Genomic DNA, 27,838 nt, shown 5'->3' on the forward strand with positions numbered 1-27,838 from the left:
GAGATATTGCCTATGATTTTAGGGCTCTATGTTTTAAGATGGCGACCTAAGATAAAGGAAGAAGAAGTAGTGCGAATATTAAATTCCTGTAACCCCCGTTTGGCTGGGGGGCTAAGAGAAATTGTGACCATCGTGGATGGTTTTGTAAAGGTTGGGTGTGCAGTTGAACGAGATTGGGCATCTAACAAGGGCTACTGGGAGAGAGTTCATTGCCAGTAAAAAGGAAACCCAATCCACGAAATCAACCAAGCAATTAAAAGGTGGCTAGACTGATGTAGGCGTCTTAGTAGTATCCACAATAGCTACCTTCTTAATGATCTCAGTCCATATTCAAGGCTGGTGTGTGGACGCAGTAGTAGATACAGGTAGCTATTTCACACTAATGCAGAAAAGCTGGTGGAAGAAAATAGCCAGACAGAATGAAAAACTCCTGGCTACCTCGAACCCTTAAGTTTATCATGACCGATGGGACTGAGCACCAGGCCCTGGGTAAGGTCTCGCTGAGGTATTAACTTCATAATGTGGCTTGGAGGATGGAAACCTATATCCTAAAAGATGCACACCTGTCATTGCCTTTGCTCCTTGGTCTAGACTCTATCACTGCAGTAAAGATGACCATTCATTTCCATCTTAGAAAATACATGGTGCCAGGCAGTGGGGAGCATCCCTTTGTAGCAAAGGTCCAGGAAGAACTGCATGGGGCATACTTGGGATTTTATGCTGCAGATTTGGAGACCTGTGAGACCAAACATCCAAATATTGTTTCAAACCAGCTGGATGAGGTTAAACCTCTGTTTCACAAATGGCCGAATGTATGGACGGACAAGCTGGGGGCAACACGGGTGGTTACCCACGATATCCATGAGGTTCCGGTGCGGCATCGCACTTACCGAGTCTCGCCCCTAAGGAAAGGGATTATTAAAGAACATATACAGTAGACGAGATGTTGGAACAAGGGATCTTCGAGCCTTCATCATCAGCATGGGCAGCGCCTGTAGTTTTGATAAAGAAAACAGATGGAACATACAAATTCTTTGTTGACTACAGGGGACTTAATGCCAAGACACTCTTAGATGCATACCCCAGCCACAGGTACAGGAGATTTTGGAATCCCTGCACGGAGCGGCCATCTTCAGTACGTTGGATCTACGCAGTGGTTGTTGGGAAGTTGTGGACTAAGTGAAATCTTTCTTTCTGTTTTCTCTATGTCATACTTTTTTTTTCTGTGTCAAACCGGGGGATAGGATTTGGCCGCTGGGGAGGGCGTCTGGGGGAGAGGATCACTAATGAGCACTTAAGCACCGGGCAAGTAAATGTAAACCTCAAATTTCTATATATTAATCAGTCACACTTTCTTTTGTGTGTGAGGTTTTGCCAGTTATTTAAGGGCATGCATAGCAGACAAGAGGGGCAGAGGACCGAATATGGTAATGCTGTTTTAGCCTTCAAATATTGTCCACTGGACTTGCGGATTCATCATCAAGTCCTTCCATAAAAACCCTAAATACAAAGAGGACTTTTTGATTTATGTTAGGTAGATTGCCCAGAGGGGACTGGGCGGTCTCTTGGTCTGGAATCCCTACAGATTTTATTTTTTTTTTCTCCAGCCTCTGGTGTTTTTTTTTGTTTTTTCTGTCCACACTGGCCATCGGACCTTACTTATTCTATGTTAATTAATGTTGACTTATGTTTATTTTTTATTGTGTCTTCTATTTTTCTGTTCTTCATTTTGTAAAGCACTTTGAGCTACATTTTTTGTATGAAAATGTGCTATATAAATAAATGTTGTTGTTGTTGAAGTGTAGGAAACATGTTCCCATATCTGCGGTTGCTACAAAATAATTACTAATCCAACAAAACTCACCATAGCACAAGTGTGTTCACAATGAACCGCAAGGGACTGTGGGCTTTGCTTAGTCTTTATAGTACTGAGGACAGTTCTTTGATGGTGATGGGCAGGTGACCCTGCCTCTTGGGCATCCACCGACAAAACACACAGAACATCAAAAAAGATACATAAATAAATAGAAACCAAATGACGAGTAATGTTATCATGCAAAAAGGAATCAAAAAAGAGCAAAACAGACATAAAAATAGCATTTGAACCTCAGCCAGAGATTGAACTCTGGCTGCAGTATATTCGATATATTCTTGAAACCTCTTTGTAAAATTAATTTTCATAACACAAATACTTAATGAGAGTTAATTTAAATTAGAAGGATTCTTTAAGCATTCCCTAGCCTCAAAAATGACCCCCATTATTGCTCAAATAAACCAAACCACATGAAAACTGACAGAATTAGTTCAATAGCAATAGGCATCAAAACAAATGCTAATAAGGCTCTATCCATCATATTTAATAAAGCCCTTTACCTAGACTTTATCATTTTTAGGTTCACATTCAAAGGGATGGCTCTTCAGTTTCTCTTGGGCTTTTACAACTATTGCAAGATCTGATTTAGAGCATTGATGCCCAAAATAATGTGAGAAGACGTACCATACCACCATACCATACCATATTTATTTGTTGAGCGCTTAAAAACATAGCATTACAACTGACTGAAGCGCTGTACAGTTACAACAAGCAGGACTACAAGCAAAATATTAAAAACAAACATTAAGAGAGAATTAAAACAGAGATACTAAAAACAGGTCAGGGGACCAAATAAAATAGAGAAAATAGCAAAAGGCAAGTGGAAAATGAAAATGAGTAACACATGTGACAAGATGAGTGAACCACAGCACATGAACGCACAAGTACATTTTACTGAAACCTGAAGATCAGCACTATCATGTTCGGTACTCTTCTGTGGAGATGGTGTTTGGATGTGGTAGCATCAGCTGTAGAAATAACTGAGAGTGGGAGTGCATGTCACCAATGCCAAGGCTCCCCTGTTCTGCAGGCAGTGGAGAGATGTCCTTGGAAAGACTGCATAAAAAATTGTGTTCATCGCAGATTCTTCATATATGTAGATTTTGCTAAAGCCTGTATTTTAGATAATTGTCTGAGTAAAGCATTGTGTGTATTTGGGTATCCCTTTTTGTTTTCAGTAACAAATGTGTCTAGCAAAATGTACTGAAGTAAATGCATTCAAAAATGTAGCAAAGTAAAAGAAAAGGAGACAGTGAAATAAACATATTGTCAAAACATACTTAAGTACAGTAATAATGTATTTCTTTGTTACTATACAACACTGAACAATAAAAGATATTTTGAAATATATTTAGCACAGCTTTAGGTACTGCATCTTAAGAATTCTCAGGGCTTTGTGCCTTGCATTTATGCTTCATACTCCACTTCCCCTCTTTAAGCACCAAGTCATCTACAGTGTACTTGTGATATACTGAAAATGCAATTTATTAAGTAAGTAATTTAGTGGAATCCAACTGAACTAGGACAAAGATAAGATAAAAATATGGCTATCTGACTATGTACAACATGTTCGAGTGGGTGAACATCTTGTGTGTTGTCAGCTATAGTCATATCCCAGGCATCAAGGACTGTGACATTGAGTCCTTGAAAGACCTCGTGTTGGGCCAAGTTTTGCATGTAGCCATGCCAGTTACTAAAACGTAGGGTGTCAGCAGACAACTCTCGAATGTTCTCCAGTTTAACAAAAACTGTAGTTGCTGGGTTACGAAGCAGGAGCCTTTGAATTGCCTTGCGGATGTTTAGTAGTTTCTTGATGTATAGCTCTAAGGGATATGGCCGTATATGCTGGCCTATTGCTACCACAACAGCTGTATCAGGTCCTCCAGAAATTCTGTCGACTTCTCTGGCCACATAATTTCCATCTTTGGCCACATAATTTCCATCTTTGATAGAGACTACAATTTGTGTAATCCAAGGGTGGCCATGCATCTTCCAATCAACAGTAATGTTTCTCTTTCCATCAGCAGCATACATTGGCTTATATTTATTTGAGTAAATCAAGTATTTTAAATCTGGAAAAAAAAGTATTAAACCTTGGTTTAGGATTACTTAGTATTTATTGTGATAGGACAGATACATTAGGTATTTCTGTTTTGTACTACTGCAAGATTTGATGGGCCAGCACCACGACACAGTTTTTAATTTGTGGGTTAATTTATTAATTCCTGAATTTGAACCTCTTTTAAATATTCAGATTAAGTAAGATTAAAATTATTAACACTGTCATATTACAGTGTTTGTAGTGTTTCAGCAGAAAACATCACAGATAGGCATAGGTTCTACATTAAATATTGTAAGTGCTCAAGAGGATGGATGGGCATCCCAGCCAGGATGAAGGAGGATTTCTTACCTGGCCAGGAAGCCATAATGGAAGGATGGCCTGGTTACAGACACCCTATAATTCCCATCTTGGCTGGAATACCAAAAGGACTAATGGACTGAGGAGAGCTGGAAGCTAGGAGAAGTTCATTCCTCAGATCAACAGGTGGCAGTGTTCCTTGCCAATAGTCCCAGTTTGGACACCCGCAGGTGGCATGGGAATTGGAATCTAGAAGTACAGCACTGTAGTGGTTCTTCGGTAATGGTAGTGGATGCTGTTAGGGGAGGTCAACTCTGGTTTCTAGGTGACCCGGAAGTGCTTCCAACAAGCCACAATGTACCACTGGAAGTACTCCCGGGTCCAGCTTTAAAGGAAACTGCCACCACAACTAAATGAGTAAGAGTTGGGAGGCAATGGATGACAATCATGGGAGGAGGGAAGGAGAGAGAAGAGTGAGAGACGGAACGGCAATTTAAAGTCTGAATTTGGCTGTGTTTATTGTCTGAATAGAACTGTGTGGATTAAAAATACCTATACTTGAACCAGGAGTTAGTTGTGTTAGGTCTTGTACTGTATATCTGGAATTGGGGGCTCAGTGGCACCCCAACTGTTCACACCACCATACTGTGTGGCTTGTGGGCTGTTAAGGAGTTTAAATGACTATATGAATTACTCCTGCATCAGTTCCACATGAAAAACACTTTTGCTCACTCCAACCTTCACCATCACAGCCATCAAAACAAAAATTGTGTCAGTGTAGTTTCAAGTGTAGATAGAGACACAGAAATCAAAGAGCAAATCCTCATTAATGTGAGCAAAATATGCAACATAACAGCAAAGACATGAAGTTGTGACCCCAAATGAAAGCATTTTAAGCCAATACTTTTTATTCTGAGTAAAGGAATTTGTGAGAAACTTATTATTTTATATTTAACCTTAAGCATTGAAGTGGTAAATGTTTGATTGGTTACAACCTTATACAACCTTGAAAACGTTATACTGGCAAATCAAGTGATGTTAAAAAAGAAAACAAAAGACAGGTTATGTGCATATAACTCCACTTACCATTAAGCTTTTCTGTAAGATATTCAAGCCATTGTCGTATGGTGGAGTCACCCCTCAGGTGCAACGTTTTCCCCTGAAGGCAGCTATTGATGTCATTGGTATCACTGAAGCTCCTTAATTTGCAAAAAGATGAATACCAAATCTTCATATGGAAAAATCCACTTGGAACTGGATTGGGAGCTCCAAATAAGCACTTTTTGTTGGATAACAAGAGGTCACCTAAAATATAAATAGCAAAATGTATTTCTCATATTTGTAGAAAATGATTAATGTACACATTTAATATGCAGGAATCATCTGATCTCATCATCTGAAAATAAAGTGTAAATTTAAAACTAAAAATATTAAAATAATAATCCATGTATTCTGCTAGTGATGGGCATAGCAAATACATGCATCACATACTATTTTAATATTCTTATTTTTAAATTTACACTGTTAATTACGGATGAGGGAGCAGGAACTAAGACTAAATGACAGTTGATTGAGACATTAATCTTGTTTATATCTATAAACACACAGTGATTAAATCTTTTTTTTTAAAGGTATTTTTCTAAGAAGACTAGGAAAACCGCTGTTGCCCTTTTCCTAATTCGACATCCCATTTGGCATATGATCATGTACTTTAAAACCTTAATCCCGTACACAAGAACAAGATGAAAAATTAATATAAAGCTGTAGTATATCTTCCATGAGATGTACACAGCGAGGTAAAAATGACCATGTGAGTTTGGGGGTAACATAAGGGTGATTGGGTGGAGTTCAGGGGATGGCAGGGATGGGGCAAAATTGGCCTTGCACCCTAAATAAATTAATTATTTTTCCTGTCTTTAATTCTCTGGCTTCATCATGTCAGACATCCTTCCAGCACTTTTGTACACTGCCATGCTCACTGGCTGAGCTTGACTTTAGTAGTGGTATGTTTAGAACTGCTGCATTTTTTGAAACAGACAGAATTTTACAACGTTTTTCCATTGTTTTGGACCTTTTCAAAAACAAAAAACAGTGTTGGCCAGTGTTTAACTTGTGCATAAAAGGTAATTTCAAAGTAAATCTTATTTTTTACTAATTTCTGAAGTAATTTGAGGTTACATTAACACTTGCAAAACTGAAAGAATCTATCAAACAATAAATACACACTGGAAGCTGTTATGGAAAAGATGATGGTGTCAAAACTTGATGCCATGATGAAAACTCCCCTCCATTCCCTCCTTGATGCACTCTGTTGGATGACTTTTAATCACAGGCTCATTCCTTTACGATGTCCCAGGAAGCACCTCTTTTCTGCCCTCAGCTATGAGTGAATACAATAGTTCCTTCCAGCATCACAGACTAAATACGTATATTCTATAATCTGCTATTTCTGCACAAATATTTATTATTTATCTATCAATTGATTGTCACACCCTTGCACTTAGGAGGCAGTCAAAGGGCTTAACTCAGGGTAATGACATGCTGGACCGAGGAATGGCAATGAGCACTAGTGCCTGTTCTACTGTTTCTACGGACATCCAGAAGAAAAACCCATGTGAAAATGTCACTTCTGCCTCCAATCTTGATCTCACTTCTGGTCCCTGATGATGACCTCCCTTCCACTTCATGCCCTAAAACACACCCTTCCTGCCTCCCTACTATAAAACCAATCAAACTGCCACTTCTCCTCAGTTCATTGCATGTTTAAGACTATGGACTCAGTCCTTTGTGAATACTTTTTATTTTGCTGCTTATTTCACAGTATACAGGGTGGATCCCCGAACCATTTCTTTTGTATTTTGTCATTCTTACTATATATATTATATATATATATATATATATATATATATATATATATATATATATATATATATATATATATATATATATATATATATATATATATATATATATATATATATATATATATATATATATATATATATATATATATATATATATATATATATATATATATATATATATATATATATAGCGGGGGATGGCTGGGTTCCATGCCCAGCTGGGACATCCCTTCAACATACAGTACAGGCCAAAAGTTTGGACACACCTCCTCATTCAATGTGTTTTCTTTATTTTCATGACCATTTACAGCACTCCATCACTCTCCTTCTTGGTCAAATAGCCCTTACACAGCCTGGAGGTGTGTTTGGGGTCATTGTCCTGTTGAAAAATAAATGATCGCCCAACTAACCTGACTTCTGCACAACACAACTGCTGGTCCCAACCCCATTGATAAAGCAAGAAACTCCACTAAATAACCCTGATAAGGCACACCTGTGAAGTGAAAACCATTTCAGGTGACTACCTGTTGAAGCTCATCGAGAGAATGCCAAGAGTGTGCAAAGCAGTAATCAGAGCAAAGGGTGGCTATTTTGAAGAAACTAGAATATAAAACATGTTTTCAGTTATTTCACCTTTTTTTGTTAAGTACATAACTCCACATGTGTTCATTCATAGTTTTGATGCCTTCAGTCATGAAAATAAAGAAAACACATTGAATGAGGAGGTGTGTCCAAACTTTTGGCCTGTACTGTATGTTCTGGGGGAGCAACCATAGGCTGCTCAATACCTCCCCTAGGACGCTTGGTGGCAGCCTCCCTGGCTGACAGTGGTGCCTCAGCTTCCCGCAGGGCTCCATGGGAGATGGAGTTCTCCACAACTCTGTTGGGATCTGGGGTAGCCGCCACGTGGTGCTGCATGGGTCTCTGAGCCCGGCTAGACAAGTCTTCAGTCCTACCTGTAAGTGCATCCAGAAACAGGTGATCAAGCACCTGGAGCACTTCCGGGTGGGCTGTAAAAGGCACCAGCAACCACCACTCAGTGGCCAGAGCTGGGAGGAGGAGAACGAAGCTTGATGGAAGGAGTGGTGGTGCCAGAGAGGAGTGTGTATTTGTGCGTGTGCTATTTTGAACTGTGTTGTGCCTGTGGGGTTCAGTGCCCCACAGGTGAAAAAAATAAAGGTCTTTGTTTGTGTTTTTACACATGCCTCCGTGTGAGTCTGTGCCAGGTTGGGCACAATATAGCGCTCTTATTACAATATATATATATATATGTTATATACAAATTGTAGAAGACCAGACAGACACACAAACCAGCAATGTCCTGAACACACACAATGCACAAACCCCAATAAACTCAGTCCTTTCTTCTGCCACCTCCACATCTCACTCGCAAGCTCCGGATCCCCGAGTGGAGTGATGCGGCCTCTTTTATACCCCACCCGGAAGTGCTCCCGGTGTTTCTCGATCAATTTCTGGTAGCACTTCTGGGTGTGGCAGAAGTGCTGCCTGGGAATCAAGCTCTCCTTCTGGCAGCATTTCCCAGGCTCCAGAACTGTCCAGGCACCCTGTGGTGGTGGCGACGAGCCCCAGCAGTGTTGGGCTTCTAAGCACCAAACCTGTGACCTTGATACAAACCAGGGGGGCTGCCTTCTCGTGGTTGCTGACATGTCCATTCCCCTGGGCTTCTCCCTAAAAGGGCGTCCCGGCCAGGTAAGATCCCTGGTCATCCATTACAAAATATATACAAAAGGTTCTTTTGTGCAGTCAGAATGAATACAGGTGAAGTGACTTGCTCATGGCTATACAATGTGATTAGAGGGACTTAATCTTACAGCCTCAGGGTTTGAAGTCCAAAGGCTTAAACACTATACCACACTGCCTGCTAACTTGTCCTGAGAATCTGTATCTTTGTTCTTTATTTTACTGCTGCTGTATACATCTAAATTTCCCATTGGGAATAATAAAATATATCTAATCTAATCTTTGTAATGAACTATACTTAAAGTACTGTCTAAAAGATGTCATGAAATGCTAAAACACAGAAGAGACAACACAATGAGCAATTCCTATAATATCTACTTAGTTGATGATCTTACCACTTATAGTCTCTTAGAATCTGCAGCATATTTTCTATATTCATTTACTAGAGTGCTAATGGAAAAATAAATGAAGACGACACATGGAAGTAAATTCATTACAACACAAACCACAAGTGCAAAAGTTGCTATCCTAAGTCACAGGTTTCCATAAAAGAGATGAATCCATGTAATCTAATCCAATCTTATTCATTCTGTATTTGTAAAAATATAAGGAATAATTGTCCATGGCCAGCACCCTGTTCATGTGTGACTACAGTACAGAACAATGTGTTACTAGTGTATTGCACCAATGGAATAAATTGTCCAGGAATAATATATAATTTTATTTCCTTTTGAAAAATAACTAAGGAACATTAACTTATTTTCAGTGCACATATTTAACTCTTTTATTTTACATTTTCAAAAAGAATTGTTTTCTAGGAAGGCACGGTGGCAGAGTGGTAGCACTGCTGCCTCGCAGTAAGAAGTCCTGGGTTTGCTTCCCAGGTCCTCCCTGTGTGGAGTTTGCATGTTCTCCCCGTGTCTGCGTGGGTTTCCTCCGGGTGCTCCAGTTTAGCGATTATAACTTTTACTAATTTGGCTGATGCCTTTACCCAAAGCAATTTACAACACTTATGATTTAATTGGTTACATTTCTTTTGGTTTTCCATTTGGAGCACAGGCAGATCAAGTGACTTACTCGTGGTCACATAGTGTCAGTAGCAGAATTTGAACCCACAACCTCAGAGTCTGAAGTCCAAAGCCTTAACCACTATGCCACACTGCCTAATCTAATGCGGTGCATTTTTGAGGCAGAAATTCTAACTACTACATGGTCCCAAATATGAAAATAGTTATAATAAAATGGACAAAAGAACAAAATATTATTAAATCACAAACATTTTTTATTTCTATGTATTATTATATAATATTGTTTGCTTTTCCGTTTAACTATATGTTGTTGGTTATATTTCAGTAATATGCTGTACCAGTCTGTGAAAAGAATATAATTATCAATAAAATCCACTACAAACCTTGGTGCTGGTGTCGAACAGTGTCCAGTGGTCAGAAGGCAGAGTGAAAGAAAAACATGTTCAAATAAACTAGGTAAGCTACATGTATGCACTCACCTTACATTAATACACTGACTGGATGTCCTTCACTGTTAAATTTGGGAAATAAAGGACTAAATGGAAAAATAAATAAAGCTAAAGAATTCAATTTGGAATTTGCATGGTGGCACCTCCCTCATACGCTCCTTGTCTATGTTTGCTTACTCTCTACCTGATGGAGGCTTATGCTACTTATACTCATGTTTTTATCATACATGATTATATCAATTTCGATTGGTCTCTGTGTCTGGTAGAGTCACATAAAATAAACATGCAATTATTGTATTTTGAAAGTTTAATAGTTTATGTAGATTTAATGTTTAATAATTTTTAATACTCCCGACAGATTTCAAAAACAAAGCTGCAGGGCAATTCCTAGTCTATAATTGCTCATTTTTGATGTTATTATATGTTTCAGAATCTGAGAAGCAGTTATTTATTTAGTTGACCACTTTACCTTTTGTATTTATTTCTGTATTTATACATTTTAAAAGTTTTAGACCAGTTTTAAAAACAGAGGTTAGTATGTGATTTGTACATTAGACATGTCAGTCAGTGAGTCAGTCAGTCATTCTCCAACTCGCCATATCCCAACACAGGGTCACAGGGGTCTGCTGGAAACAATCCCAGCAAACACAGGATGCAAGGCAGGAACTAATCCCAGGCAGGGCACCCACCCACTGCAGGACACACACACACCAAGCACACACTAGGGACAATTGAGGATTGCCAATACACCTAACCTGCATGTCTTTGGACTGTGGGAGGAAACCGGAGCACCCAGAGGAAATCCACACTGACATGGGGAGAACATGCAAACTCCACACAGGGAGGACCCGGGAAGTAAACCTGGGTCTCCATACTGCAAGGCAGCAGTGCTACCACTTCGCCAATGCGCCACCCTACATTAGACATGTACACTTTTTTAACCATTATATATGAAGAGATAACTTAAGAATGGACCTAACATGATATAATAGAGAAGGAATTGATGACTGTGCCAAAACAAACTTAAGGGCACCCTTTAATGTTTGTCCAATCTCATTCAAGGCTTCTCAAAATCTAATATCTTCTGTTAAGCCACATAAACATTTGTATTCAATGTTCTGAATCTATATAGGATGCCTAACATGCCATTTTTGGATTTTGAGAGTCCATGACATTACTGTTCTATCTAATTGACCTGGGTTGTTCTGACTACTGATACACTGGTATAATAGTTTTGTAGCTTCAAACTTTGACTATGGCAGCTTCATTCTTTTGAGCAGTTTTCTGTTGATGTGGCGCTTTTTACCAACATACATGAAAAAATCAAAATACTTTAAAACTGAAAATTCACAGTTATACTTACTATTTAATTTAACTTACCAACAACAGTAACTGGCTGGAAATCATTAGGAATTCTAACACCAATGTTTGATCTTTGAATAAAGAAGAGAGAGAAATGACTGGCATAAATTAATTGCTTGCTGCTTAAACTAAACTTAATTTACTGAGTGGGTCCTTATTCTCAACTAATTCTTGCTTATAAGCCTGTCCTCAGCGTTATTATTTATTGATCTATTGGAAATCCTGTACTATTGGTTATACAGTCATATGATAAAGTAAGTACACCCTATGGGAACGGATAAACTTTCCAACATATCTTAGTACACAGACATTAGATCTTCATGAAAACAGATACTGCATCGCCATTGTGAGCAGTTCTGCTCATTCTTTTTGCGTGTTATGAATCTTGACAATATTTATCCATACCAGATGAGGAACAAAACTATTCCAAAACTTACAGCCTTGGCACTTCTTGAACTGTATATTTAACACTAAGCATATTATGCCTACACACATAAAAAATGGCATATCTTAATTTTTAGCGTCACTGTAGAAAGAATATCGATCAACTGTTTCATGTCATGCTAAAATCATATAAGAAAAACCATAACATTTATACATACTGTAGTTGTGTAACATGTTATAATTTACACTTTATTTTAGAATGGAATAAACACCCTTTGGCTTTTAGCAGAAACATCTTCAAATAACTTCAGCAAACCTGCACCTTTCTAACATTCATCATGACAGTGTGATGTTTCACTTTTTGAATTATTGTTAGAGTGCTTCATTTGTTTGTAAATTATTGAGTTATTTAGTTATTCATTGGAAACTCAATTATTTTATGAGGCGTACACACACTCCTTACTGAAAAGCAATAACAACATCTATTCATATAGCACATTTTCATACAAATGATGTACCTCAAAGTACTTTAGACAATGAAGAAAGATAAAAAAATATATATAAAAATTAGATTAGGCAATACTAAGTAACAAAGAATAAAGTAGGGTCTGATGGCCAGGAGGACAGAAAAAGCAAACAAAAAAAAAAACTCCAGAGGGCTGGGGGAAAAAAACAAAATCTACAGGGGTTCTGAGGCCACGAGACCACCCAGCCCCCACTGGGCATTCTGCCTAACAAATGATCTAGATTAGTCTTCATGGTTTTCAAGCTTCACATGAAAGAATTTGATGATGATGGTCATGTGGACCTCTGGCCTTCAATCCATCAATGTAGGGACTGCATGATGCCTTAATCAGGTCGTGGTGGCACAGATCGCCACCACAGAAAAATGGGAAAAGAGTTGTGGAGACGTGATAAAAACAATAATTAAATACATATACAGAATATCAAGGTTGCACTAAAGTGAAGCTCTGAGAGAGCCATGTTAAAATAATGGGATTTTAGTAGTTTTTTAAAGTGCTCCACCATATTAGCCTGGTGAATTTCTATCGGTAAGCTATTCCAGATTTTAGGTGCATAACAGCAGAAGGCCACCTCACCTCTTCTTTTAAGTTTAGCTCTTGGAATTATAAGCAGACACTCAATTGAAGATCTAAGCTTAAGATTTGGAGTGTAAGGTGAAAGGCATTCTGAAATATAGGATTGAGCGAGATTATTTAAGGCTTTGTAAACCATAAGAAGTATTTTAAAGTCAATTCTAAATGGTAACGGTAACCAGTGTAATCACATCAGAACTGGAGAGATGTGCTTGGAATTTCTTTTCCTAGTTAAGATTCTGGCAACTGCATTCTGCACTAGTAGCAATCAATTGATGTTTTTTTTTTTTTGGGTAGTCCTGAGAAGAGTGCATTACAGTAATCTAGTCATCTAAAAACAAAAGTGCAAACTCATTTTTCAGCATCTTGCAAAGTTATAAAGAATCTAACTTTTGCTATATTTCTTAAGTGAAAAAATGCTGTCTGATTAATATGTGATTTAAACTTTAGGTCAGAGTTAATGTATATATGAGCATATATATATATATATATATATATATATATATATATATATAGATATATATATATATATATATATACACATATATATATACACACACACACACACACACTGCATATAGAAATGCCTACAATAAATTTTGAGATTTTGTCTCATAAATTGCATACTAAAAGATATACTTAACACTTTATGACAATGTCATTTTTCTCATCATCAAGCATCCAGAAGTCATGTATGATTTGTCCCATTTCACTTACTGTTATTAATAGAGTATTGCCTGGGTGTTAGCCATGCAGGCGTCTGCATAATGCCTGAAGGAATTGGTAGTTTACTTACACTGGGAAAGCAAAATGTGGGTGCCCTGTGGGTGTGAGTTAAAAAATTGCCTTAATCTACACTGTGTGCACAATTATTAGGCAAGTGAGTATTTTGACCATATCATCATTTTTAATGCGTATATTCCAACTCCAAGCTGTATTAACTTGAATGCTTATTGGATTTAAGCACGTCAGGTGATGTGTATTTGTATAATGAGGGAGGGTGTGGCCTAAGGAGATCAACACCCTATATCAAGGTGTGGAGAATTATTAGGTAGCTAGTTTTCCTCAGGCAAAATGGGCCAAAAAAAGAGATTTAACTGACTCTGAAAAGTCAAAAATTGTAAAAAGTCTTTCAGAGGGATGCAGCACTTTTGGAATTGCTAAGATATTGGTGTGTGATCACAGAACCATCAAACATTTTGTTGCAAATAGTCAACAGGGTCGCAAGAAACGTGTTGAGAACAAAAGATGCAAATTAGCTGCCAAAGATTTGAGAAGAATCAAGCGTGAAGCTACCAGGAACCCATTATCCTCCAGTACTTTCATATTCCAGAGCTGCAACCTACCTGGAGTGCCCAGAAGTACAAGGTGTTCAGTGCTCAAAGACATGGCCAAGGTAAGGAGGACTGAAACCCAACCACCACTGAACAAGAAACATAAGTTGAAACGTCAAAACTGGGCCAAGAAATATCTGAAGACAGATTTTTCTCAAAGGTTTTATGGACCGATGAGATGAGAGTGACTCTTGATGGACCAGATGGATGGACCTGTGGATCAGTAATGGGCACAGAGCTCCACTCCAACGTGGAGGTGGGGTACTGGTATGAGCTGGTATTTTTAAAGAGGAGCTAGCTGGACCTTTTTGCATTGAAGATGAACTCAAAATCAACTCCCAAACCTACTACCAGTTTTTCGAAGACACTTTCTTCAAACAGTGATACAGGAAAAAGACCATGATTTTTATGCAGGCCAATGCTCCATCACTTGCATCGAAGTTCTCCACTGCGTGGCCAGCCAGTAAAGGCCTTAAAGATGAAGGAATAATTACATGGCCCCCCTTCCTCATCTGACCTAAACCCTATCGAGAACTTGTGGGCACTTCTTAAACGCTAGATTTACGGGGGAGAAAAACAATACACCTCTCTGAAGAGTGTCTGGGAGGCTGTAGTCACTGCTCCACAAAAAGCTGATCGTCAACAGATCAAGAAACTGACAGACTCCATGAATGGAAAGGCTTATGACTGTTATTGGAAAAGAAGGGTGGCTATATTGGTCATTCATTGATTGATTTATTTTTTGAAATGTCAGAGATGTTTATTTGTAAATTTTGAGGTGTTTGTTTATTATTCTCACTATAACAGATGAAAATAAACAAGTGAGATGGGAAAATTTTCATTTTTCCTTTAGTTGCATAATAAATCTGCACACTAATAGTTGCCTAATAATTGTGCACACATATGCATTCCCCTGATGATGTTCACACTCACATTTCCGTTGTGAAACATTCAGGTTTCAGGCTTATTAACATTTTGGATTGACTGATAGCACTGTGTTTGTTCCATATTAAAATTAATCCTCAAAAATACAACTTGCCTAATAATTCTGCACTCCCTGTAGATATAATATAGTTGGAGAAACTAATAAACCTGAAGAAGAGAATGTACTTTTTATGAATTTTTAAATAAAAAGTGCTACACAATGCTTCAGTTATCTACAATGCCTATTTAACACATTTGCAATATAATATTCCATGATTATAAGAGGTTCACTTTTAAGGCTGGCATATCACCATTTAACACCACTTTACTTTGAAAGATGGAAAATTCTAATGTCCAGGAGTTGGTAAATATGAAAATACCTCTACTTGTCATTCAAATGAAACCATAGAAAAATGACAAGTTAAGTGTCAAATAACATTCAAAATGCTTTATGTGGTTTTGCCAAGTGTTCACAGTGTAAAAACATTTTATGGTGGAAATTACAGGACAATAGGCACAGTGTAAGGACAAATCATGATAGCAATTTAGCAATATTTTGCAAAAATATTGGCTTACATAAAGTTCATTATCAGACACCAGGCACAAACAATTCAACTGTAGATAAAACAAGACCAGTAAAGAGGTGTGCCAAAGACATTAGCCAAGATATATGTTTTTATTTTAATTAATGTATAATAGCAATTAAATGATAAACTGTAGATTACAAGTGGATTTTGTTATTTAATCTCCACTGTAGTATTATTCTGTTTCTATTTTATTTTAATGTTTTAATTGCTGTGCAGCAGCTGTGTTCACACCTTTGTAACAGGGTACAAAAATGGATAAAAAAGTGGCTGCATTCTCCCTGTGAAAGGTAAAAATGAAGCCTTCTCAGTCAGTGAAACTAAAGAAAAATGTCATCATTGTAGAGCCACTGACTGGCAATTGCTGACAACATATGTGTATTGCTTTAACAAGTTTTACTTATTTGTGCTTTTGGTAATTTGCATTTCATTGTCAGCAATTCATAGTATTTTTTTTATCACCCTGATTTTTTGTCTTTGAGGATATGTATTCTGACAGTAGTGATTGCTGTGATGTCCATGTGGGATTGGATAAAAATGAAGCTTTTATCTTAATGCCAAAGACCATCAATTGCGTACTCATATTCTTTGAAATGGATTTGCATAAACTTGAATGCTGTGTTTAGATATAAGCTAACGTGAAAAGATAAATTATGTTGAACTAAATGTTTGGAAATTAGTTATTTTTATATTTTGCTTACAGCAGCGTTTCTCAACATTTAAGTATTTGCGACCCGAGTTTTCATAACAGTTTTAATCGCGTCCCCCTAATGTTTTTTTGAAAGGAGCCCACTAATACCAATTTGTTCTTTTTTAATTAATGATATATCATAGATGCATATTTTATTATGCCTACTTAGCTTTTATTGACATTTATCTAACTCTATATTTATTTTTCTAGTATCAGAATGTAGTTTAAGTTCATTTGTTTTGGTTTCAATAGATGCATTTTTCATATTTTCAATTCTTGTTTTCTTTTTATCACATCTTCGCGCCCATCTTTTTGTTACTTCGTGCCCCCCTAGGAGGGCCCACTCCACAGTTTGAGAACCACTGCTTTACAGCAAATGTAGATTCTTGATTGAATGTTCCCCATGTATTTACTCTTTCCACCCAAAGACTCCAGTTTCTTCTTACCATACAAAAGCATACATGCTGTTATTTTAATGTGACACTAGAAATTCTCTGATGTATGTGTGTTTAATAGTGTCCTTTGATGGACTGTCATCTGGTCAAGAATGGGTTTCAACGTTGAATGTATTGCAGCTGGCATAAACTCTAGTGAACATATAGAATAAATTAGGTAGTTAGATTTGTGTTTTTGTGAAAAAAAGTACTAATTTAACAGTAAATGTGTATAATGTAACAAAAGTATTTAATATAAAGAACAAATCATATGTCTATTTTCAAAAGACTGCAGACACTATATTTAATTCTACAGGAATATACAGTGTTTCATTGGTATGCTTTCTGAATGAATTAGGGATTGTCTAATTTCTGACAGATACATTTTGAATACAATGAGTCCTCTTTGAAAGTAGGAATATGTTGCAGATATTTTTACATTTGGTTCTGTTTTCTTCATATCAACCTATTTCTTCCAATTCAGGCATACAGGAGGCAGGGGCAATAGGAACCACACAAGAAGCAACTCTAGATGAGGTACCAGTCTATGGGACACATCCACTCATCACAGACCACTTTAAATCCACTAATCAACCTTAACATTTATGTTTCAAGGATGTATGAGGGAACCCAAGTGAACTCAAAAGAACTTATGCTTACTAAATTTATACAGTCAATGGCTGGGCTGGGATCTCAACACATGAATATTGAGTTGTATATAAAATCCATTTGGGCACAACCATCTGTACTTTACTGAGGACTGGTACTTGTATCATCAAGTAATTAAAAACAACTGTACAGCATCAAGAAAGGGAAATTTTGTGTAGGATTAATTAATATAAAAGTGTATAAAATGAAAGAATTAATCATCTCAGTATTCACCAAACAAGTAACCATTTGGAAACTGTCAGCACCATGGGAAGAACACATGGAGGAGGTCCATGACAGGAAACTTACTAAATATCAGTAGGTAGTGGAACAGTGTAGGAGCTGAGGTTGGTGAGCTTATTGTGTGACAGTTGTGGTGGATTATTGGAGCTTTGCAGCATTCTTAGTACATAAAGCTCTAACAATCTTGGCAATGAATGAAGCAGAAAGGGATGTAAGGGGGCATACATATATTCCTTTACTGAAAGTACAGAGAAAGCCACTAGGTGGCTTTGGATAAAGAGTGCAGGCTCATTGTTGCTAGGACGCAAACTGGGACTTGATCAACCAAGGCTGTGTCACCCGAATGAGGGGGTCTAATGTTGAATGATCCAAAACCCACAATGACCTCAGAAATGTCACTGATGATGCATCCCAGAGCACCCGAGAACTATATCTGGCAAACTAGAAAGCTTTAGGTTTGGGTATAAATTGTCATGAGTATGGGTGGTAGTATGGGTAGGACTGAGTACCAACTAGCATGGGTATGGATATAGTTGGGCACATACTACTGTACTATGCATATACAGTAGATTGGTGTGGGTTGAACTTCACTGATTATGGATAGGTTTAGTTTTAATTTGGTTCCCCACACAAAACTGCACTCACTTATGTCTCATCGCTTTGAGATTTCATCATTGACATAGTATATGCACACATTTAACAGAGAACTGTGTTAATGGTGAATAGTGATTTGATAGTAATGGACTCAAAGGAGTTGTGAATTTATGTGTTGCAGGTATTTTTTTCAGAGCAATGGCTTAATGATTGACACCATCAATCAGTGTTTCAGCACTCTTTTGAGCTACAGTGGGTTTTTTTTTTTTCGTTTTGTTTAGGCCTTTTAATATTTTGACTTATTAATTTCATTTTAATTTAGTTTAATTTTTTTTAACTTATTAGTTACAATCAAGGATTTTATTTAATAGCATTCTGCTTCTTTTTTGTTTTCTCAGCTCAGGAACTTGCTCAGTGTGACACATCCCTCTATGCTGCTCATCCCCTCTGACCGCTGTGGGAATGAAATTCGGAGCCATTGAATTACAGAGCACATGTGTCAGCCAGTAGCACTAAGGTAGAACTCCCATTCCTGCTTTGGCCAATCAGGCTTCTTATACGGTAGCAGACTCTCTGGGTTTTCACTGCATGCTATTATACAGTACAATTATGTGCATTGTTCTGTAATGTAAAAACATTAAATTGTCCTTAATGTGTGCATGTGTGCGAGTGTGTTTCTCCTGTGATAGACAGGTGCCCTGTAGCACTTTAAGCTTGCTGAAATATCATTTCAAAAGAATGACGACACTCTGCAACTCCTACTCAGTCCAGGGTTATTACATAACAAAGCAAAACAGAGCAGAAGATATTTTGGTCTAGAACAAAAAAAAAAATCTTTTTGATTTCTCCTCAATACATAAACATAACACCAATGAGCATTCCATTGAAATTTTTAACAAAAATGAGACTGTTCAATATCATACCCTTGGTTTGCTGTTATTGCTATTACTGCATTAAGACTTGTTATGCTTGTTTTGGACACATCTTTAACACCATCACCTGGGTTTATTATCTGGGGATATCATCTTAATGCACTAAAATTGATGAAGATTATATGTATATGTGTATGTGTATATATATATGTATATATGTATGTATGTGTATATATATGTATGTATATATATATATATATATTAAGTGCAAAATACTTTTCTTTTTTTTTTTTTTTCTTTTTCCTCTTTTAAAGACTATATTGGTAACAGATATCTCTATCTTTTAACCTTAAAGCACCACTGCATGGGGGCTTGATGTGCTTTGGACGTGCTCTGTCTCTGGGTATGTCAGAGGACTGGGACTGCATGAAGTGGGTTTTAGCCTCACCTGGGGAGGCAAAAAGGGAGGGTGGGGGTTAAGGGGGGAAGAGAAAGAGAGCAGGCTTGATCTATATCTAATCTATCATCTCAATCTTTATAATTATAACTATCAACGTAATAATAAGCTGCATGGCAACAACTCTTGGGGGAATAGGAAATTAAGACCTAAACTATTTCACTTCCAGTTAAGACTATAATATGACACCAAAAACTCAGAATCAGTGTCTCCATGATGGGACAGTTAACTTCGTAAGCTGGAATGTTAAAGGCCTGAATCACGAATTAAAGAGAAAGAAAGTACTTTCTCACCTAACAGGTCTAAATGCTAAAATAGTATTTTTACAGGAAACCCACTTACTAAGTAAGGATCAGTTCGGCTGCAAAAAGACTGGACTGGCCAAATGTTCCATTCTAGTTTTACAAAGAAAACTAGAGGGGTGGGAATTCTCATACATAGAACAGTACCATTTGTAGCATCAGATGTAGTATTGGATCCTGAAGGGAGATATGTGATGGTCATGGGAGACTTATCTAACTGTAAAATGATTTTGATAAATGTTTATGCACCTAATGTTGATGATAAGGAATTTATACAAAATTTATTTGCATCCATTCCCAATCTGAACACTCATAAACTTATAATGGCTGGGGACTTTAATTGTGTTCTAAATCCACTTTTAGATAAGACTTCCTCCACAGGGGGAACGGCAACTAACACCGCAAAGATAATTACAAAGTTTATAACTGATCACAACTTATCAGATCCCTGGAGGTTTTTAAACCAAATTCAAGAACATATTCTTTCTACTCACCAGTACATCATTGCTACTCAAGGATTGATTACTTCTTTATAGATAATAACTTCTTGCCTAAGATTAAATCTTGTAAATACGATGCTATTGTTATTTCAGACCATGCTCCGATGATCTTGGAGCTGAAATTACTAAGCCCCATACACTCACCCGCAGATGGCGTCTCAATCCGCTTCTATTAGCTGACGAGAATTGTACTGAATTTATATCCAAACAAATTGAATTCTTTCTAGAGACAAATACATCCCCTGAGATCTCTGCAGGAATACTCTGGGAAACTCTTAAGGCCTTCTTAAGAGGACAGATTATCTCATATCTTTCCCACAGAAATAAATCCGAAGCGAAGAAAGTAGCAGAGATAAAAGCGAAATTACTAAAATAGATGAAGAACATGCCAGACTACCAAGCGAGACTCTACATAAGAGGAGGCAGGCTCTACATTCAGAATTAAACCTCTTGACAACTAAAGAAACCGAACAACTAATTTACAAATCCAGACATCATTATTATGAACATGGAGAGAAAGCTAATAAGCTTTTAGCGCAACAAATTCACAAGCAAGATGTATAACGCAATCTCGGTAATTACTAACACTAACGGAGATAAAATCATCGAACACAAAAATATAATGTACACTTTTAGAGACTACTATAAATCCCTATATACTACTGAGTTTAAAGAAGACAATATACAATCTAATGCATTTCTGGATAAATTACAGATACCACAAATTGGCGCTATTAGTGTGGAGGAGCTCGATAAACCTCTGTCATTATCAGAATTACTGGATGCTATAAAGTCACTCCAAGGTGGAAAAGCAGCAGGCCCTGATGGCTACCCTGCAGAGTTTTACAAGAAATTCTCCGCTCAGCTAGCTCCCTCCTATTAGCAACATTTACAGAAGCCAGAGATAACCAATCTCTTCCACAAACCTTTCGCCAAGCACTAATCACTGTCTTTCCAAAACAAAATAAGGACTTATTACAATGTGCATCATACAGACCAATTTCACTTCTGAATAACGACGTTAAAATACTCTCTAAAATCATAGCTAGAAGGATGGAGAAAGTGCTCCCCTCAGTAATATCACAAGACCAAACTGGATTTATTAGGGGCCGACACTTATCTTCAAATCTTCGACGCCTGTTTAATGTAATATACTCACCAACTAAATCAAACACCCCAGAAATATTATTATCATTGGATGCAGAAAAAGCATTCGACATGATTGAATGGAAATACCTTTTACTATTTTGGAGAAGTTTGGGTTTGGCCCGAACATTTGTGCATGGATTAAATTACTGTATACTAACCCAGAAGCTTCAGTTTGCATCAATAACATTTGCTCAGACTACTTTAAACTAGAACGTGGCACAAGACAAGGATGCCCTTTGTCACCACTGCTGTTTGCAATTGCCATTGAACCACTGGCAATACATTGTCGAAATACTGATCAGATAAAGGGGATTAGCAGAGAAGGACTGGAACAGAAAATCTCATTATATGCAGATGACATGGTACTGTATATATCGGACCCAGAAAATTCTGTGCCTGCAGTCTTAGCAGCACTCACAGAATTTCAAAAGCTCTCTGGTCTCAGAATTAATCTGAATAAAAGTGTACTCTTTCCGGTGAATTCGCAAGCATATAATATTAGATTAGACACCCTTCCTTTTATCATTGCAGAACAGTTTAAATACCTCGGGGTAAACATCACAAGTAAACATAAAGCTCTTTATCAACAAAATTTCGTCGCCTGCATGGAAAAAATTAAACAAGACTTGCATAGATGGTCAACCCTTCATCTCACACTAGCTGGAAGAATTAACACTGTTAAGATGAATATTCTTCCTAAGCTCCTTTTTATTTCAAAACATACCAATATACATTAATAAATCGTTCTTTAAGCAATTAGATTCAACAATAACCTCATTTATTTGGAATTCTAAACATCCACGCATCAAAAGAGCGACCCTACAAAGACAAAAGGCAGAAGGCGGCATGGCTCTACCTAACTTCCAGTTTTATTACTGGGCAAATATACAGTCGATAAGAACCTGGACACAAATAGAAGAACATACACAGGCATGGACCGCAATAGAAGTAAAATCCTGCAGTACTTCTTTGTATTCCTTGCTTTGTGCTCCAATAACGCACGTTATCAGCAATACACTAATAACCCAATTGTGCTCCACTCACTTAGAATCTGGAACCAATGTAGAAAGCATTTTAAGACGGAGAAGCTTCTTTCTGTGGCAACCTGCAAAAGAACCACCTCTTTCAACCCTCACAAACATATGCAGTTTTAATATCTGGAAAAATTTGGAATTAACTTGCTTAGAGATCTTTATATAGACAACGTCTTTGCATCCTATGAACAATTACATTCCAAATTTAACATTCCAGCTACAAATTTCTTTCACTATCTTCAAATCAGGAACTTTGTTAAACAGAACCTTCCAGATTTTCCTCATCTTGCACCCTCATCCACGCTGGAAAAATTATTGCTCAATTTCAAGGAGTTAGACTCCATCTCTACAATATATAAAATCCTTTTACAATCCCTTCCTTTCAAAGATCCAAGAGGACACTGGGAAAATGACCTCTCAATTAATATATCAGAAAAGGAGTGGAAAGTAGCAATGCAGAGAATTCACTCAAGCTCCATATGCAAAGCATACAATTATACAACTCAAAATTATATATCGAGCACATCTGTCTCGACTAAAACTCTCAAAATGTTTCCAGGGCATGATCCAACCTGTGAACGTTGCAAAAGCCCCAGCCTCACTAGGTCACATGTTCTGGGCCTGCTCCAAATTAACATTATTCTGGACAAAAATTTTTAATTACCTCTCAGACAGTCTTGGACTCACAATCCCTCCTAACCCATTAACAGCTGTGTTTGGGGTTCTTCCAGAGGGTCTTAAAGTGGAGAAAGACAAACAAATTGTGATTGCATTCACTACACTGTTACGCAGACTTATTCTGATAAACTGGAAGAACCCAAACTCTCCTCTTTTAAGTCAGTGGGAAACTGATGTGTTATATTATTTAAAATTGGAAAAAATCAAATACTCAGTTAGAGGATCTGTGCAGACTTTTTCAAAACATGGCAGGATCTAATCAGTAATATTTTGAAATGATTATATAAAGCACAGAGAATTTGTTGATTTAGGTATTTTTAAAAGCCTTAAATTTTAGACCGTTTGGCTTGCTCTCTCTCTCAAGGGTGGGGATCGATCTGTTCTTAGCATAATTCTTTTTTTTTTTTGTAAAATTGATTGCTATGTATTGATTGTAATAAAATTAATAAAAAAAAAAAAAAAAAGAAATTTTTAACAAGGTAGCTATGCCATGTTTAAGTGAGCACATGTACATTACAAAGACACCCATGACACAGTAGTGCATCCAATTGATGAACACTAATGACATTACTGATGAGAAATTAAGAAACAACTTCCTAAAACAAAGTACATGGAAAAAAAATTCTTAAACAGTTAAAAAAATTTACAACACTTACTCAACGTCCCTAGTTTGATATTGTGAATTTTTCTTAAGAATTCATTAATATTGTATTTATTGTAAAATATATATATATATATATATATATATATATATACCATGAACAGCAAAAATTTTTTCAATTTCATGTTTACATATTTTGGCAATTCTAAATTGGCCCTAGTGTGTGCTTGATGTGTTTGTGTGTGTCCTGCGGTGGGTTGGCACCCTGCCCAGGATTGTTTCCTGCCTTGTGCCCTGTGTTGGCTGGGATTGGCTCCAGCAGACCCCCGTGACCCTATTCGGTTTCAGCGGGTTAGATAATGGATGGATGGATGGATGTTTACATATTTATCAGCTCTACTAATTTACTTTATTGTTATATCTGAGATATGCAATTTTTTTTCAAAATAATTAACAAATGTGCAGTTATACTGCTATTTTTGAGATACTATTGATACATTTGTATCTGGGGCCTCTTGCACTTGCTGCAATTGCAGTGTGAAATGTGAGACCTATTATAATTAGGGAAAACAATTTAAATTATACAGTACCTGTCCAACAGCTTCTTTTCTTCATTAGTCATATTAGGATTTTCACCATTCATACATTGCAGGAAAAGCAGTGTTTCACAAGGGAGAGTTTTTGCCTTCAGACAGAAGTAAGTTTCATTGTCCCTCTTATCTTTATAGGTGCAGAGTGGCAGGCCATATTTTGAATAGGAGAAGCATTTTGCTTTCTCTGTTACTGAAGTATTGGCGAATGTTCCTGTAAATACAAATTTATCGTTAGGATGTTGCTTGACTCTCCATAATACATCTACAGTCTCCGTTGAATGTATCAACTGCAGCACAACTTCCACCTGGCCTGGCCAAAACAAGGTGAAATCAACCAGGTAGGTTCCATTTCTGAGGTCCTTCACAATTCCAGAAGCAGCAGCTTTAAGAGTTGGAGAAACAATACGGGACAAAATAAAATCTCCTCCATAAGCCTTGAGATTGCCCTTGTGATCTCGCATATCCACCCGGACTTGCATGGTCTCCCCAACATTGTACTGCTCCTTTGGATGTAGTAAAGTAACTCGGCTATTAGTTGCACTGGATATTTCACTGAACTCTCTTTGGTCTATCTTTGGCATGTATTTCTGTAAAGCTCTGAAGACTTTTTCTTCTGCCGTTAATTCCTGAGAAAGTAAAACATGAAATGCAGGAGTTATAACAAAAAAAGTAAATGAATAGGCTTCAATTGTTACAGCTTTCTATCAAAATCTCCTCAGAGTTTTAAAATAATTTGTGTAGCTACTAATAGGTAAGGCATTGAGATATGGTCATCTATCAGTACAAGGAAAATGTTTAACATAGGGGCTTTCAGTCTCCAAAATTCATAGACTTTGACTATTTTTTCAGTTTCCGCATGAGGTTTTGTTTATTTTTTCTCATGAACTCCAGATTTCTTCTCCAACTCAGACATGCACAGTATATGTTAAACAAATTGGGATCTCTAATTTGGCCCAGTGTTAATGAGGGTGTAAGTGTACAAAGGACACAATTATATACAGTACCTTCAACTCAAATTCTGGAAAGGTGCCAGGGTGTTATTTAACATTATGCAAAAAAGGTTAGCATTATTTCTAATCAGGTTTGACTTTTTTGATGCTGCTTTCTCTATCTACTTTCTGTTTATATCTAAAACAATAGTATACTCCTGGCACATGGCTACAGTTTAAAGTCCTGCAGATATGTGGAAGTTTCTATGTCTGCATTTCCCATGGGGCTAATAAAGTCAGGGGTCCTGTCTCTGTGTTTTCCTGTATAAATAGATATGGACTATCAGTTGGACTAAGTGGATTATGACAGTCGACAGAAAGATCATTTACATTAATGTAATGTGGTCAATACATCTGGTCAATGTGCAAATAAAGTGGGTTGGTCCTGTATTTGATTACCCAGCTGGACAGCAAACTCCAGTGGCCCCCCAGCCAGTTTTCTTCCCAGTCCCTCTGTTGCGGACTATATTATTACTCATTGTATTATGGGTAATATGCACAATATGTGCGAACCTATAAAAGAACCGTCACAAAAACTTAAAAACCCTAAAAACTTAACTCTTATCACAAACATATGTACAGTTATTCACATCTTTTGTCTTGTCCACAAAGAAAACTCCAATTTGCTTAGCACTCTTTTCATGATGGAATTTTTATCATAATATGATAAAGTAATAGGACGTCAAAACACAATGCCAACAAATGGTGTCTTTCATCACAAACTTCAGAAGCAGTTTAAAAAAACAAATGATTACAAAATAAAAATTAGAATTTTTTTTTCCTGCCACCCCGATCAGAAAATGAATGGATGGAAGGAAAGATGGCTGGATGGATAAGTGTTATAGGCTTCATTGTATCTCTTTTCTGGTTCATTCTATTTTCTGCATGTAAATATATATTTTGTTAACTTAATTACATATATATCAATCTTAAATTGTATGAGGCACTTGGCAAACAAAGTAAATACTGTCAGAAGCTAGAGGAACAACCTTATAAAGCATCCCCTGCAACTAAAAAGAAGTATACAATGTATTTACATAAGCACAACCTATGTGTGCAAGCAAAGCCTTTGAAACTGATGGAAGTAGTTATCCGACGATTGTTTTTAAATGTTGATTTTTAATCTTTTTTTTTTTTTTTAATTTGTGAAATCCTTCTATTTTGTAATTATTCTAAGATTTTAAGCTGGCCTATTTATAGACTTTTAAATTTATTTGTGGATGCAGCATAAGATGAGAGGCTTCCTGTTGCCTTATGTAGATGTGACTAGTTAAACCTTAAACATTTCAACTTAAACAATACACAGAATAGTTTATAGGATCATTATTATCACATGAACATAGTACAGTGAAATTTTTACTTGCATGTGGTAATCAACATGCGACTTACTGTCATGCTCCAGCACCTTGACAATACATTACTTACAAGTATTACCAAATATACATATGAATTACTTACTTTAGTGATCTTAGTATGTGGCAGTGGTGCTGGCAAAAAAAAGTTGTCCTGAAAGGCAATAAAATACACTCTAATGAATCAACATTAGCTGGCCATATTACTTGAACAAAGAACTATGATATTCTGAATTTGAAAAATTCTTCATTAAAATATGTAAAACATTTTTCTTAACATAGTGTACAAGAAGGATGGGAGTTGGCGGACCTGTGTGAACACTCCAAATATTTTATTGAACCTCACAACTATCCAAGGCACAGGTCTATTTTTAATGAAACACTGTTTTATTTGAGGAATGTAGACCATTTACACTTGACACCCAATCGGATTGTAAAGAAATAATCCTGATAATTAATGCTCATCAAGCTATCTCTGGTAAGAACACATTCACCACCCATTGGTCTGATATAATGCTATTTTTTTTACCCGTTACAGCTTTTGAGCTTATTTCCTACAACTTGTATTTCTAATATCCAGAGTGTTCAATCCTCAATTATTGTTATTTTGTGTAACCTCAAGCGCTCTTTATTTAACGTTTCAAGAAGTACCAATTGCTAGCTATCCTGAGTGCTGACATCACTACTGAGAATCATATATATATATATATATATTGTGAGCTGGAGGGCTGATCGCCCCCTC

General features: G+C 36.9%; 1 protein-coding gene across 2 annotated transcripts; it reads right to left on the reverse strand.

Annotated features, from left to right (window-relative positions):
* Positions 1-2,638: 2,638 nt before the first annotated feature.
* LOC120542729 (NXPE family member 2-like) lies at positions 2,639-27,830 on the reverse strand. Of its 2 annotated transcripts, XM_039775366.1 has the most exons (5): positions 27,203-27,830; positions 24,753-25,381; positions 11,655-11,707; positions 5,319-5,537; positions 2,639-3,945 (listed from the first exon to the last, which is right to left on the reverse strand). In XM_039775366.1, the coding sequence occupies exons 2-5, from the start codon at positions 25,334-25,336 to the stop codon at positions 3,374-3,376; spliced, it is 1,428 nt and encodes a 475-aa protein (XP_039631300.1). In that variant the 5' UTR covers positions 25,337-25,381; positions 27,203-27,830; the 3' UTR covers positions 2,639-3,373. The 2 variants fall into 2 exon arrangements, with proteins under 2 accessions (XP_039631300.1, XP_039631301.1); XM_039775367.1 differs by lacking the exon at positions 27,203-27,830 and having other exon boundaries at positions 24,753-27,192.
* Between the last annotated feature and the right edge of the window lie 8 nt (positions 27,831-27,838).

This window comes from Polypterus senegalus, chromosome 13 (genome assembly GCF_016835505.1).
Source record: "Polypterus senegalus isolate Bchr_013 chromosome 13, ASM1683550v1, whole genome shotgun sequence".
Lineage (NCBI taxonomy): Eukaryota > Metazoa > Chordata > Cladistia > Polypteriformes > Polypteridae > Polypterus > Polypterus senegalus.

What these genes read in the sequence shown, in the direction of transcription:
- LOC120542729 (XM_039775366.1), bottom strand. Translation starts at nt 25,336, where the DNA reads ATGCCAAAGATAGACCAAAGAGAGTTCAGTGAAATATCCAGTGCAACT. An exon ending in CCAGCCAGTTACTGTTGTTG is followed by an intron (nt 5,538 to 11,654) that starts GTAAGTTAAATT and finishes TTTATATTTTAG; the next exon opens with GTGACCTCTTGTTATCCAAC. An exon ending in TCTTACAGAAAAGCTTAATG is followed by an intron (nt 3,946 to 5,318) that starts GTAAGTGGAGTT and finishes TTTTTTTTCCAG; the next exon opens with ATTTAAAATACTTGATTTAC.